The sequence below is a fragment of the Megalopta genalis genome, chromosome 1, assembly GCF_051020955.1.
Source record: "Megalopta genalis isolate 19385.01 chromosome 1, iyMegGena1_principal, whole genome shotgun sequence".
Classification (NCBI taxonomy): domain Eukaryota; kingdom Metazoa; phylum Arthropoda; class Insecta; order Hymenoptera; family Halictidae; genus Megalopta; species Megalopta genalis.
In genome coordinates this window covers 4,010,615-4,027,241 of record NC_135013.1, presented here as the reverse complement: position 1 = coordinate 4,027,241, position 16,627 = coordinate 4,010,615, and the positions used below count along the sequence as shown (strand labels likewise).

Sequence of the window (16,627 nt, the reverse complement as noted above, 5' to 3'; positions counted from 1 at the left end):
TTGACGCGCGTTCCCTATTACGCGATATAAGCTTGCGCGCGCGCGCGAGCGCTCACGCTCGTGTGCCGCACGGTTTCGGCCGCGACCGGAAAAGGAGATCGGAGGAGAGCGTGACACGAGTGGTGAACAGGAACGATGAACCGAGTATCCTGTGTTGAACACGAGGATCGTCGCCGGCCGTGGCATGAGTCAGAAGGATACTATTTCATCGCTGTTAACCACGTAATATTGCAAACCGACGCGTCGGTGGTTTCACCGAGCCAGTCGGCTGCATTAGCATGTCCGTCGGCGCGCGTAATGTTGTCCGAGAATTCTCCCATTTCCATTTTTCGCGAGGAAAATTCGAACAAGCGTCACGTTCCCGAGACAAATTCCAGGGAGAGCGTGACAATGATATGTCAACTTCGATGTTATTTCGGTCTAATTTGTGCTTAATTTATTTATTGTATTTCATGCTATTCTATTTTGCTTTATTTTATTCTAGATATTCTACTTTATTTTATTTTATTCTGCTCTACTTTATTTTATTTTATTTTATTCTATTCTATTCTATTCTATTTTATTCTATTCTATTCTATTCTATTTTATTCTATTCTATTCTATTCTATTCTATTCTATTTTATTTTATTCTATTCTATTCTATTCTATTCTATTCTATTCTATTCTATTCTATTCTATTTTATTTTATTCTATTCTATTTTACTTAATTTTATTTTATTTTATTTTACTTTGTTCTACTTTGTTTTATTTTATTCTATTCTATTCTACTTTATTCTATTTTATTCTATTCTATTTCACTTTATTTTATTCTATTCTATTTTACTTTATTTTATTTTATTTTATTTTACTTTGTTCTACTTTGTTTTATTCTATTCTATTTTACTTCATTTTATTTTATTTTATTTTATTTTACTTTGTCCTACTTTGTTTTATTTTATTCTATTTTGTTCTACTTTGTTTTATTTTATTCTATTTTATTGTATTCTATTCTATTCTACTTAATTTTATTTTATTCTATTTTGTTCTACTTTGTTTTATTTTATTCTATTATATTTTACTTTATTTTATTCTATTCTACTTTCTTGCTTCATTTTATCTATTTCATATTTCTGCATATTATATTAGCCGGTCGTCGACCACTATCCAGAGTCTACGCCCATGCACTCAGCGCGCAGAGGTGTAACGAAAATCTGAGAAACGTTAGCATTTCCCGTTCCTTTCCAATGAGCCATTAATATCCTTGCATCGAGAGCGCAGCCTTCGGCCGTGAGAAGATTTCGTGGCTAATTGAAATGGCCGGTTCGCAACGCGGTATTAATTTGTCAGAACGTATTTGCTGGAACTCCAGCCTTGGGACAAAGGATGATTATATAACACTTCGCCGCTCGTTCTACAACGCGTAATTATTCCGAGACAGACTAGGAATGCGAACCGCGCGCGGCGCGTGAGCTCGCATTGTCGGCCCGTCCCGGCGAATGGGCTCTACCCGTCGCGCGAGACGTTCTCTCGTTCGTTTCGCGACGCAGAAACGGTTTCCGCTGTTCTTTCCGGTTCCGGGGAGACCGTTTTCGCGGAATATGTACCGGTGGCGGCGGTCGCTCGACGTCAGGAGAATCATGCGGCGGCTGGCGTCGCGACGGGAAACATTAATTACAGGTAATTAGAGTCCTCGGGCCTCGAACGTGTGCCCGCCCGTCAATTACGTTCTCATGGTCAAGATCGTTACCTTTTCGGCCGCCTTCGGATACTTTCGGACACTTTCGACGGCGCTCGCGTTCGCCGTACGCCGGACGATCGACTTGACGTCTCGACCGTCGCGTCAACGGTCGCGAAAGTTAAATGAGAATTAAAGTATTTTATTTAATGGAAGTAACATTGTAAAATTAAATTGAGTAATGTCGATTACAGTTTCGATTGCAGTCAAAAGGAAAAATGCATGGACATTTATTTCTGCTTTGAGTCATTTCGATGAGTCATAATTGGATTGCGGGTTTGATGCATTTATTGCAAGAAACATACAGAATATTGACAACATTATTAAAATTTAAGGGTATTGTTACATTATTTTCCGTCGATTAAAATTGTTAAACGAACGAACAAATTGTTATACAATTGCTCGTTTTGTACTATCGCGCAACAAAAATTCTATTTTGTCAGAAAAAGTGAAAATTCATAGTCTAATTATAATTAATGTAATCAAAATTTTTAATTGCTCTAGTAATACCGCTGTTCTGTGTTTCGCTCTCTCACTCATTTTTTTGTTATAAACGCGTAAAAACCACAATCTATAGTTTTACGTAACAATTAATTGTTATATAATTAATAATATAATATTAGTAATATAATATAATATTATTATTATTATTACTATAGTATACTACTATACTACTATAGTACAATATTATTGTTATTGATAATATAATATTATTGTTATTATTAATAATATAGTATAACATTATTATTATTATTGATAATATAATATAATATTATTATTATTAATATAATATTAATATACATATAAGTAAATACGGGTGTCGCGGCAGTGTATTAATGTTTCAGGTTGCAAGAAAAATGCAAGATGTAACTTGAATTCTTAATTGTGTTCCAGGAATTATGCAACCGGCCAATATTTGTCAGCGACACGCCGGCCCAGTTCGACGTGATACCCGGCAAAATGGGTAAGATAATTGTTATAATTCGGAATTCTTGAAATCTTCGAAAATTCTTCGGCTGCAAGAAAATTTGTTTATTTATTTATTTAACGAATATATACGGGAAATTACCCATTAATCGTATCAGTTATAGATGTTAGTTACATACTCGATACAGAGAGTGTCAAATAATATAAATGAAAAAAAGAAAAATAAGATAACCGCGATCCCTTAAACTAATACGATAAATCTCGACAGATTATAATAACTTCGCGCAATTATATTAATTGATGCACCTTAAATTCATGGATCGACAACTATAAAAAGAAACGAGCATGATCGATCAAATTTTCAGCACACGTATAAGTTACCGAGGTCTACAATGTTTAAGTAATAAACAATAAGCTAAATAAAATAATTTTCAGTAAAAAAGTAATAAACTACATTTTTAAAATTTTCATCATAGGCTCCGGTAAAATAGTTAAAAAACGAAGGTCCTTAATTTTTTCTTTTCGTTCCAAGTAACAGCAAAATTTAAAAAAAAAAACCTTTTCAACCTTTTAGTTCACCCATCATGTAAAAAACAAAAATTCAAGTCGTTTAGCTCAGTTTCGAAAGAGTTATTGCGTACGAACAATTTCGTGGGCCGCTGTATATGTGTATGTAATCGGTTGCTTCGGAATGCGAATCATTTTCATGCAATTTCCGCAACCAATAATTTGCTAATTTAGTTACTGTAGTGCCAATCAAGCTTTATCGCTTCACCCGGCCGACCGTCCACGTTTAATTGCCGCTTTGTATCTCGAAATCCCTAACATCGTATCTCGCGCGCGCGCAATTAAAAGACGCGCGTCGTGTTTCGAACGCAACGAACTATCGCATAAAACAATGTGTCGGCCGGAGGTAGGCTATAATAACAATAATCGGCGCTGTATAATTGGGATTCCATCGCCACTTATTGTTAAAACGAAACATAGCCTGTCGCGAGCGGATAATACGAACGGCGTAATTGAATAGTAACAGTTTCGACGAGCTCGTGGCACACTTGAAAAGCCTTTCACGTCGGCGTCGGGCCTGCGGCGGGCCGACGGCGTAACAATATTATTACCGGAAACGTGAATCGGGACTCGCGACGACTTTGGTCCCACGAGCAGCGTGTTTCACAGGAAACTAAGATACTCCTTGTTAATTATACAGGCTGTCCCAAAAATGTCTCGCAATCCGGAAATGGCGGGTTCCTCGGATCATTTGAAGCAACTTCTTCCTTTACAAAAATTTTCCCCGAGGCACCGTTAACGAGTTATCAACGAAAAACAGTGACCAATAAGAATCGAGTACAGCTGACACGAGGCGGCCCAGCCTACCAGCGCGCGAAGCCCAGTTCCGCTCATTGGTTCGGTCGCCACGCGCCAGCCGAGCTCGCCTCTCATTGGTCACTGTTTTTCGTTAATAACTCGTTAACGGTGCCACGGAGAAAATTTTTACAAAGGAAAAAGTTGCTTCGAATGACCCGAGAAATCCGCCACTTTCGGATTGCGAGACATTTTTGGGACTCGGATTTTCATGGTATTTTATTGTAATATTTGTGCCAGGCAACGGATTTGCTGATCGAATAATTGACGCAGCAATGATAGTTACATGAAATGTAAAAAAATTGTGTTGTTGTTTTCGCAATAATAATAAGAACAATCGGTCTTGTTAATTTTGATAATGAAATAAAAAAAAAAGAAGAGCCAACAGCACGTGGTGTTCCCAGGCGGTCACCCATCCAAGTACTGACCACGCTCAGCGCTGTTTAACTTCGATGATCGGACGAGAATCGGTTTTTTGAAACGCGATATGGCCGTTGACGAAGTAAACGTCGCTACAATTACGCTTTCTTGTCTTCCAACATATATCTGTCATGGTTGTGAGCCTACGGAGTTACGTAACAAATGACAAATGTCTCCCGTAGCGAAGCCTTCGGAGCGCCAAGGGTTAATATTCTCATTTTCGAGGAGAATTGATATTTAACGAGCCACAAAAATCGACTGGACATCGATATGTGAAAATTAGGTTATTGCCGAAAAGTCGCTAAAATCCGGCCCACTGCGCGGCGTTACGCGAAAATCGCGCGCTCCGCGGTCGCGTCTTCGCTTCTGCGTCATCGCGAAAGAATCCGGACGGTCGGTGGACGCAGAAGAAGATGGTAGGAACTCCGCAGAATTCCGCGGGCAACGATTACTTTCAATTTTACGCGCCGCAACTATTCCATCCTCTCTCGCGGCTCGTATTCCGCGTGGACATTTTTCGTTCCGGAGAGCTTTCGGGATCGTGTGTGTGTGTTTTCAGAAGCTTGGGAAACAGGGAGGAATGCGAGACTCCGTGCCGCGGAATTTGTGAAATTCTCGTCGAAACGACGAGACGTTAATTTTCCCGAAGCCCCGATGCCCGCGGAATTATAGCAGCGCGGACGTTCTAAACTCGCGGTCTCTCCGGCACGTTCGAAGTGCAAATTTTTCAGCGCGAACTACTTTCTCGCGCACAGGCGAACATTTTAGTGTTCCATCGTAAATGTTTGCGAGATCGTAAAATTTTATGCGCAGCTTATAAAGTAAATGTGGGTTTCTCTTATGGAAATTGTTCCAGTCGCGAGGTCGCCTTCGTACGACATAAACGTACTCCTTAATTCGAGCATTAAGTTGTGGCAAGAATAATGAAAGGTCTAAACAAATTCGGTTTCGTTGTTTTCGTCGAGCTGTACGCTTCAGATGTTTTTTTAGTGCTTGGTGGTGGGCGCAGCGGTGATGTGGAAAATATTACGTAGAAAGACATTACGTTCTACAAAATTGATGATTAAGAAAGCGAAAATGTTGATCGACTTTACATATAATTCAATTTTACCTATCAATCAATTTTGCATGTAATTCAATTTTAACTATAATTTAATTTTACATATCATTCAATTTTACATAATTTAATTTTACATATAATTCAGTTTTACCTACAATTCAATATTACATATACATTCAATTTAACCTATAATTCAATTCTGCATATAATTCAATTTTACCTATAATTCAGTTTTACCTATAATTCAATTTTACATTTAATTTAATATTACATATACATTCAATTTTACCTATAATTCAATTTTATCTTTAATTTAATTTTACCTATAACTCAATTTTATCTTTAATTTAATTTTACCTATAATTCAATTTTGCATATAATTCAATTTAACCTATAATTCAATTTTATCTGTAATTCAATTTGACGTATATTTCAATTTTTTTCTATAATTCAGTTTTACTTATAATTCAATTTAACCTATAATTCAATTTTACTTATAATTCAATTTAACCTATAATTCAATTTTACATATAATTCAATTTTACTTATAATTCAATTTAACCTACAATTCAATTATATCTGTAATGAAATTTAACCTATAATTCAATGTTATATATGTATAATTTCTGTTCTTTTCCATACAATTTTATAAATTAAAATTAATACATCAACATTCTTAATTCCTTTCAATCTTTCCACCGTTTCATATTTCATCCAAGAATTGTTGCCATAAATCCGCAAAACCCGCTGTCTACTAATAACATAATATACAAATCGCGGCCACCTTGTTACAACTCCGAAATTTACGACTCGATGCGCGACTTCGAGAACATAGGAGACTCATCCGGAGATACATATATCCCCCGGGAATACTGATTTACAATCCACGACCGGCGTCTTCGTCCTGCGATCGCAGCATCAATGTAAAACGACGCTTCACGCAACCGCTGTCGTTCTAAATCAAATGAAACGCGTTCCCGGTGTTGCCTTCCACAAATTTTACAACTTCCGAACATTGTCGGAGAAGATTCATGCTAGCGCATCTCCCAATAAACACTTTATTACCAATAACGATCGGTTTTATCGAAAACTTCTCACCAGTCTTGGCGGAAGGTGTCTGCATGACCATAAACAATCGCCGAGCCTCGCAATCGCGTTTAATGAATATGTTCGATCACTGGATCGTTCTTCAGCTACTGTTTTGTTGTCCAAGACGACCGGGTGGCTATATACAGGGTGTCAGGGATCATTTGAAGCAACTTCTTCCTTTACAAAAATTTTCCCCGAGGCACCGTTAACGAGTTATCAACGAAAAACAGTGACCAATAAGAATCGAGTACGGCTGACGCGAGGCGGCCCAGCCAACCAGCGCGCGAAGCCTAGTTCCGCTCATTGGCTCGGTCGCCTCGCGCCAGCTGAGCTCGCCTCTCATTGGTCACTGTTTTTCGTTAATAACTCGTTAACGGTGTCGCGGAGAAAATTTTTGTAAAGGAAAGAGTTGCTTCAAATGACCCGAGGAACCCGCCACTTTCGGATTGCGAGACATTTTTGGGACACCCTGTAAATAACCAACTGTCCGATTTACTATGAGAGTCGTCCGAAAACGAAAGAATTCGGATCGGCGGGTCAATCTCTTGCGATCTCCGCGATCCACGTCGAAGAGCTGAAATCCGCCTTCTCGTATTAATGCTTTGCATTCCGTAGACTTTCACGCAACGTTGACCGTTCGTCTCGCACACCATAATACCAGTTCACTCGCGTCTGCCTACCATCTCCGGGGAAAAATATTTCATCGCAACGTTCGCGTATCGAACGCGCGTAATCTTTGAATTAACGGTACAGTGGATAGAACAACCGCTCTTCGAACTCGGGAAATGAATACGTTTGAAGCATGTACTGAGAACGGTCGGTTTCTATACGAAAAGCGAAAGAAAACATATGGTAACTAAAATGATGTATTTAAGCCTGCGCGATCAATTATCAAATTTCCGTGGAACCAGAATTTAACACTAAACCTACCGAGCACTGAAAAAAACTAGCAAAGAACCGTTAAGAAAAGCAACAATCCCATAATTATGTTAACACACTGAATGGAGAGATTCCTGAGGTGATTTGAAATAACTTTTTCCTTTGCGAAAATGCGATCCGAGGCTTCGTTTACGAGTTATTAGCGAAAAGCGATTACCAATAAGAGGCGAGTGTGGCCGGCGCTCCGCCCTCGCGGCCAACGCCGCGTTGCCTCTGCCACGTGACGCAGCGGTAGTGGTCGCGCGGGCGGAGCGCCAGCCGTACGCGATCTCTCATTGGCCAGTGTTTTTCGTTAATAACTCGTAAACGAAACCTCGGATCGCATTTTCGCTAAGGAAAAAGTTACTCGAAATCACCTCAGGAATCTTCCTGTTCCAGGTGCTAACATAATTACGAGCCACCCTGTATAAAATACCGTAGACCAGAACGACTGTTCTGGATTCTGGAAAGACGTGACATCCCGTATAGGATTCATCAGATTTACCCCGGTCACGCAACGAGCCGCACGCAATTTGTCTCCACGGCGTCGTGCGTGGTCGCAGCACGCCGGCCGCGAGTTAATGCTTCCGGGCCGCGAGAGGTTGGGATCCTTATCGCCGTGTTGCCGCGATCGCGTGGTCCCGTGGCTCTCGTCACGGGGAATTACGGCGACACCGAGTATAGGCGGCCAGACCGTGGAATGTATCGCGGACTTAATCTCGTGTGTCCGTTGGGATGGGAGCGGGAGCGATTCGCCGGCACGGCCGCGTCGTAGACTGAAGTCGAGCGATCCGGGAATTCGTGCAAACGCATTCCTCAGGATGCGCCACTCGGTGCACCGCGTGTCCCGTTAACAAGCGCGAGCACGCGAGACCTCCGCATGCGACCGGCATTACCACACGTGAGAGCATTTTTCCTCGCGACCTACATCACGTCGCGGCCCTTCGATCTCCCTTTACGCCGATTTTCAAGGACCAGTTCAGGTTAGGAGCGATTCACCGATTTGTTCTTTTATTATTATTATTATTTATTTTTTATATGGGTAACGAATATGTTTGAAAAAATGTAGTAAAAAGAAAAGAAAGACGGAAAGAAAGAGAAAAAGAAAAAGAATACGTAAAACGAGAAAGAAGATAAACATAAAATGCTTTCGGTTGGAGATTTTTAATGGTTTTCGGCGAACTTTTTCTGTCACAAAATTACTATCAAGTTTGATAATGAGTAGATCGACGTTTTTAATGCGAAATAAAAATTGTTTGCATTGCTTGCACGAAATAGAAACTATATATATTTTTTTACATTAATTATTTATACTATATATATATTTTTTATATTAATTATTTATACTATTTTTTTTTAATATTAATTATTTATGCTATATATATTTTTTATATTAATTATTTATAATATATATATATTTTTTTTAAGTTAACATTTTAAGAAGAAATTTAAACTGATATTTTTAAATACTTCTAATCTTCCGTTTCAAATTGCAACCGCCTGATTTTATCATAAATACATAAAATCAGCAGCATAATAACGAGAGAAATTAATGTGTTTAGAGCAACGTGCACGACGTTCGCCATTTTCAAGATCAAATTAAAAATTTCAGAATTTAACCACGACGATTCTCTGACTAATCTTCTGTTCAGAACGTTGAATAAATGTTAATTAGTTTTCGTACAAAAAAAGATTCGTACACACACTATGTACAAGTGTATTATACAATGTAACGCGAAATAATCCCAAGGGAAGATTAATTCGCGGGTCAAGCCATCTTCATCGCGTTACAATTATTTAATTCGTTTAAATAGAATGGTTAAATTTTACGACGCTTTCGATGTAGGCGGCGTGTAGAACAACAACGCAGCTCCTATCGGTCCAATAAATTAGATTTGAACGCGTTAGATTCGCTCCGCGAATGGCGCGCAAGGTGATCGCTCGATTGTAATTTCTATTCGTCGGGGCCGACTTAATTGATCTCGATCAATCTCGCTTGGCAAAACGATCGACAGCCGGCACATAAAAGAACGCGTCACCGTATCCGATTCGCCATCGGGAATTAAAAATTAACCGATCGGGAATCACGCGATCGTGTCACGTAAAATACGGATTGGAGAGAAAGGGTGGTTGAGCGGTAGCCTAACTCACTACTTTATTCACTTTCAATATTACAAATGAAATACAAATTGTCAATTTTAGTGGACAATCTGAGCGTCAGTAAGGGAGACATTACTGTATCCCGTAGCACGTAATGTCTCTCTTACTGACGCTCAGATTGTCCACAAAAATGGATAATTTGGGAAGAGGAGACACGATTATTCGAGCCTTGCGGCTCGTTTTTATAATTGTGGACAATTTATAACTACAATAATAAACCGCAATGCTTGAATAATCGTATCTCCTCTTTCCAAATTGTCCATTTTGGTGCGCAATCTGGGCGTCAATTAGAGAGACATTACTGTAAAAATTATGAAATAATCGAATCTCTTCGCGCTTTCCGAATAATATGAATTGACCGACGACGATCTTCGCCGCCGTTCTCGGCCAATAGCGATCGAGTGCCGCGGCAGTGGGGCGGCTAAATAAATGCGGGGGTGGGGGAATATAAGCGCAAAGGTGCCTTCTTGTCGCGCGCGGACTATACGTTATTCCGCGTACAGTAATGTCTCCCTTACTGATGCTCAGATTGTCCACTGAAATGGACAATTTAGAAAGAAGAGACACGATTATTCGAGCCTTGCGGTTCGTTTTTATAATTGTGGACAATTTATAACTATGAAAATAAACCGCAATGCTCGAATAATCGTATCTCCTCTTCCCAAATTGTCCATTTTTGTGCGCAATCTGGGCTTATAATATAAAAATATATATAATTAATATAAATATCTCTATTTAAAAATATCTATCAATATAAAAATCTCTATCAATTAGAGAGACATTACTGTAATTAGAAGGCGATTCGTGCCGATGACTAACGGAATTTTGGCTGTCACAATCGCGCGGAGCGAGCGAATAGGGCCCCGCGCGGCCTATAAACAGAGATTTTCACCGGAAACATCAATTAAACGTTTTTCATTAGAATTTCAAATAAAGTTTCGGAATCGTAGCCCGAACGAACCGGACAGACGTCGGGCGTTCGCAGTTTTCTTCGCGCGTTCCTCGGCAAATCGAGGCACCTTTTTCCGCTCCAGAACCGCTGGCACACATGTTTCAGTTCCGATGGGAAGAAAAAACGGAGGAGAAAAGAAAAGAAGAACAGAAAAATGCAGGCGTAACGCCGACCGTGGCAACAATGATTTCGTCCAGCGATTAAATAAGTGTATCAAGCGCCGTCGGAGAATCCATTAAAGCGGAAACAACAGTTACGCGAACCACGTGTTGCGCGCTGGGGCGTAATTAGAATTTCTAATACGACCCGAGGATGTATTCTATTTTTTTCTTCTTTTCATCCGTGCTCGGGGAAAGCGCGGACGCGTTGACTCGACGTATGTGCGCGCGTCCGCAGTCACTTTCGCGATTAGCAAATTAAATTCGTGTCGTTACCTCTGGAACTCTATAGAGGTCTATCGAGATGTAAAGAAGAACTTCGGCAACAACTATGACGCTGTCAACTTGGTTTACAGTCCACCTTACACGATAGGTGCCTTTTTATGTAAACCATATAATAATAAAGGAATGGAACACTTTTGAAAAAGTTTTCTTTGTTGAAATGTTACTCTGGCAATGGACGATACGACTATAAACGAGATTATGCCAGAAACAGAAGTATAATGAAAAGAGGGAGACGAACGTTCGCATGTAAAAAAAATCCGACATTTCGTATGCTTCAATCTAGTAAATATATTCTTAAGCGCTAGATATAGTATTTGATAAGTTTCAGGTATCCAAAGTAATATATGATAATATTGCATAATATATTGTATATGTAATAGTAATTTTATAATATAATATTAGTAATGTTATTATTATTAATACAATATTAGCAATATTATTATTATTAATACAATATTAGTAATATTATTATTATTAATACAATATTAGTATTATTATTATTAATACAATATTATTAATATAATATTATTAATATAATATTATTAATATTATATTATAGCGTTAGATACAGTACTTGATAAATTTCATGTGTCCAAAGTAATATGTAATAATATTGTATAATATATTGTATATGTAATAGTAATTTTGTAATATTATATTAGTAATATTATTATTAATACAATATTAGTAATATTGTTATTATTAATATAATATTAGTAATGTTATTATTATTAATACAATATTAGTAATATATCATATTATAGCGTTAGATACAGTGCTTGATAAATTTCACGTATCCAAAATAATATATAATAATATTGTATAATATATTGTACATGTAATAGTAATTTTGTAATATTATATTAGTAATATTATCATATAACATTAATAATAATATATTATAGATAGTATAATAGATAAGATAATATATAGAATAGAAAATAATAGATAGTATTATATAATATATAGAATATATATTATAGATAGTAATATAACATTAATAATATTATATATATACAGTGCTTGATAAATTGCACGTGTCCAAAATAATATGTAATAATATTGTATAATATAGTGTGCATGTAATAATAATTTTGTAATATTAATTTACAAAATATATCGCTAATAACACCGTAGCTATAACCGTGTAGCTCAATAAATAAAAAAAAGAAAGAAAAATTGAATTCGTGCCACACCGTTCCCCAAGGTTCGTCGGATCCATGAGTCGTGACCGACCGTTTCCATACGAGCCTCTCCGCCACGGTACTCCCAACCCTTCGGAACGGTCGTGTTGTGCAACCCGCGTGTTCGCGGTACTTGACACAGTTGTCAACGTGAAAATCGAAGGACCGAGAGGAATTGTATATTCTTCCAACAAAATATTTGCATAATGAGCCTTTCGTTCGGGCCTTTCGTCCATTCGTTCGTTCGTTCGTTCGTTGCGACACACGACGCCGTTCTTTCGTTTCTGAAGAAATTGATCTCGTTCGCGATAAACGTGCTCTTAACGTTGTTTTCATTCGACGAACTGGCCCGCGTTTGGGGACCCTTTGCTATCGAATCGTTTGTTTGCATTTAAACATCCGCGACGGAGTGGCGACGAAACCGAAAACGTTTATTTATGCAGCTTTAATGTCACGGTTGACGCAGTCGCGGCTTCGGCCGTGTTTAAATTAAGACAACTATACCGACGATTATTCAGTTGTTTTTTCACCTTTGACGGTTTTGTGTTTGTATAAATATTTTTGATATGTTCGATTGTGGATCTCTGGCGGAAATTTATTCGGCCACCTTTTAAAACGCGATAACTTTTTTTCAAACTGGTCTTAATTGACCTACGTCTTTTTTTTAAGTATTAATGGGACTATTTTATGGTTCAGTGACTAGAATACTCTTTCTTTTTTAATTTTGCTATTACATAAAATGTTTTATTTGAATTTATTTTTATTTTTTATTAGAACTTGGAACGAAATTTAAAAAATGTAGACCTAAGTAAATTAATATTATATAAGTATGCTGAAAATTTCCTCGATATCGGTTGAACGTTGTTATGAGCTGCAAGCAATCGAAGAATTTTAACACTTAAAAAAAGATTCAAGTCAATTAGACCAGTTTTAGAAAAGTTATTGTATTTTAAAAGCTGGACAAATACTTTTGTCAGGGGTTGTATAAACCGCAATGTGATAACTAGACCGTGGATCTTTATGCAAAATAAAAATATTTATTATTATCTATTTTATATATTTATTTAAATAAAAATATTTATTTTTATTTAGGATTATTTTTAGAATATTTAAATATCCTGCAAGAAACAGAGATGAAATAATAATAAATTGTACCTTTTAATAATTCTTTTAGCTTGAAGATGGCGTGACAGTGTCATTAGGTTCTTCTTATCTCTTCAAATTTTTATATTTCGTCCACTCATTATTGCCATAATCGCGTAAAATCTAGGGCCAATCTAAATTCGTTTGTCTAAAAGATTTATTATAGAAATATCACTTCTGCAACCCTCTTGTATCGCGCAGACGCTAATAAATTTTTATTTAGTTAACAGAGAAATCGAAATTGTAATGAAAATTGGTCTAAAAAGTTGAATCAAAGAAATTGTTTCAGCCGCGCGCGACGCGTCGCGACAGTCAAAGTTGTATCGAGCGAACGAAAATGAAGGCTTCGCTATACACGCCGCGCACAGATATCCATCTGCATCGCCCACGATTTAATGACCCCACAATTTTTTCCGTCAATCTATTCACCTTCTGTTTCCATGGTTAAAACGTACGATTCTAATATGTGGGATGGATCCGCGATTAGACCTTCGAAAACGAAAGTGACGCGAGCAGGCGGAACGGCGCGACGACGCACGGCGGTCGATTGCTTCGAAAAATGGGACAAAAATCGTTCCAACGTGAAAAACTTGCTTTATCGACGGCAAACAAAATGACACGTAACTCGTTTATCTTCGTAAACGCATTATTTCTGTCAACTAATGTTGTCACACGACGTCGTTATTGAGACACACTATCTTTATTGGTATGTACATGAGACTGAGTTATTTGAGGGTCTGACGTTATTGCAAAGCATAACATTGTTTATGGCTGTCATGATTAGCAAAATTTAAATAACATTCAATTATGTCAATTTTTTCAATTGTTAGTAAAAATGAATCAAACCACATTACAAAGTCATTAGAGGGTCTGATGTTATTGCAAAGCATAGCATTATCTATGACTCTCATGATTAGTAAAATTGAAATAACTTTTCAATTATTAGTAAAAATGAATCAAACTATATTACGAAGTTATTAGAGGGTCTGATGTTATATTGTAAAGTATAGCATTGTCTATAAATTTCATGATTATCAAAATTTAAATAACTTTCAATTATGTCAATTTTTTCAATTCTTAGTAAAAATGAATCAAACCACATTACAAAGTTATTAGAGGGTCTGATGTTATTATAAAGCATAGTATTGCTTATAACTGTCGTGATTAGCAAAATTTAAATAACTTTCAATTATGTCAATTTTTTCAATTATTACTAAAAATGAATCAAACTACATTTCAAAGTTATTAGAAGACCTGATGTTATTGTAAAGCATAGCATTGACTATGACTGTCATGATTAGCAAAATTTAAATAACTTTCAATTATGTCAATTTTTTCAATTCTTAGTAAAAATGAATCAAACTACATTTCAAAATTATTAGAAGGTCTGACATTATTGCAAAGCACAACATTGACTGCCATGCTTTGACTGCTATGATATTACCAAAATTGAAATAATTTTCAATTATTTGAATTATTTCAATTTTTTCAATTATTAGTAAAAATGAATCGAACCACATTAGTATTCTCCTCATGCGATTTTTCCATCATTTTCGTCCCGTTCTCTATGAAAATCATCCACCGCGCCGCTGTTCGATCGCAGCAAACGTTCTCACGGCGTTACGACACACCGAGCGAAGAATTACGAATCTGTTTCACCGCTGAAGTTCATCGACAGAGGGGAAAAGAGAGTCGTCGGAACTATTCCATAATTTATCGAATAATTTGAGCAGCATCTCGCTGCGTTATTCATAGACTCTCACGTTGTCGTTGATCCCGCTGCGAGTGGTGTCTCTCTGCTCCGCGTACGTGCGTATGCACATACAGGTTGTCGCAAAAATGTCTCGCAAGCCGAAAGTGGCGGATTCCTTGGGTCATTCGAAGCAACTTTTTCCTTTGTAAAAATTTTCTCCAAGGCACCGTTAACGAATTATTAACGAAAAACAGTGACCAATGAGAGGCGAGCTTGGCTGGCGCGTGGCGACCGAGCCAATGAGCGGAACTGGGCTTCGCGCGCTAGTTGGCTGGGCAGCCTCGCGTCAGCCGTACTCGATTCTTATTGGTCACTGTTTTTCGTTGATAACTCGTTAACGGTGCCTCGGAGAACATTTTTGTAAAGGAAGAAGCTGCTTCAAATGATCCGAGGAACCCGCCATTTCCGGATTGCGAGACATTTTTGGGACACCCTGTTGGACACGTGTTGCGGTTTAATTATTATTATTATATAGAAAATCGCTCGGTGCCAACTGAATGAGAGAGAGAGGCAACTTTAATTCATTAACCCTGTAAACACGCCGTTGAAGACCGCCGCGCGCGCGCGCGCGTTTAATAAAAATCTACTACTCTGCAGCCTCGGGGCACGACTCGATCGTAATGGATAATTGAACTTTATAAATAACCGCGGCTCTCTTTGAGCACGATAACGAAAGCAGAGGGAAGAAGAAAACGTTTCGGATTCGTTGCGCCATTCGACGGATGAAAATATTCTACCGTGCAGGCATTAATTTTCTCCTCGAATTAACTCGGTTTGGTAAATTGCTGTTAATACAACGGCGATCGATCATTTCACGTCTCGCGTAATTGCGGCCCGATTAAATTGTGTCTCTATTCAAACGGACTGTGTCGATCCACTTTCACTATCCCGGCCAGAGCGAGAGAGAGAGAGAGAGAGAGAGAGAGAGGGAGACCGATAGAGCGAGCGAGAGAGAGAGAGAGGGAGAGAGAGAGGGAGGCCGATAGAGCGAGCGAGAGAGAGAGAGACAGAGGGAGTGGGAGAGAAAGGGAGACCGATAGAGCGAGCGAAGAAGAGAGAGAGAGAGAGAGAGAGAGAGAGAGAGAGAGGGAGAGAGTGAGACCGATAGAGAGAGGGGGGACCCGGTTTTATACCGCAAAGATTACCGATGAGTTAACCGGCCGGAGTGTCCAGTTCGCGCGGGTAAACAAATACGTTTCCACGTGGACAAACCTGTCCATCAGACCGGGCAGGTTAAATAACACGGACAATTGTGACCGGCGTATTTCATCGGATCCTTTCCGTTCGTAAACGACGACATATATATATAATTTATTAAATTAATAAATTAGTATTTATTTAATTTATTTAATCTGTTTAGCATTTATTTAAGACTTCCTTCCTGCCACGTTCTATACATTCATCTTCCAACTTTCCTCCCCTGTACTACTTTTACTTTCCCATGGTATCCAAAGCTTTTTATCATTTTTATTACTTTATTACGTGCATCGTATTAGTTGTGT

At 38.0% G+C, this 16,627-nt stretch overlaps 1 protein-coding gene and 1 non-coding gene across 4 annotated transcripts in view; one reads left to right on the top strand and one right to left on the bottom strand.

Annotated features, from left to right (window-relative positions):
* CalpC (calpain C) overlaps window positions 1–16,627 on the top strand; it is a 108,567-nt gene that overhangs the window by 55,443 nt on the left and 36,497 nt on the right. For 2 of the 3 annotated variants that reach the window (XM_033476050.2, XM_033476052.2), the window contains exon 3: window positions 2,609–2,678. In XM_033476050.2, the coding sequence (XP_033331941.1) occupies window positions 2,609–2,678 (70 nt within the window). Of the gene's footprint in view, window positions 1–1,486; window positions 1,657–2,608; window positions 2,679–16,627 lie in introns of those variants that run through there. The other variant, XM_033476051.2, reaches the window with a different exon arrangement.
* On the bottom strand, window positions 4,383–4,502 carry LOC117223659 (5S ribosomal RNA). The gene has a single exon (XR_013037158.1). It is a non-coding gene; the product is annotated as a 5S ribosomal RNA (ribosomal RNA).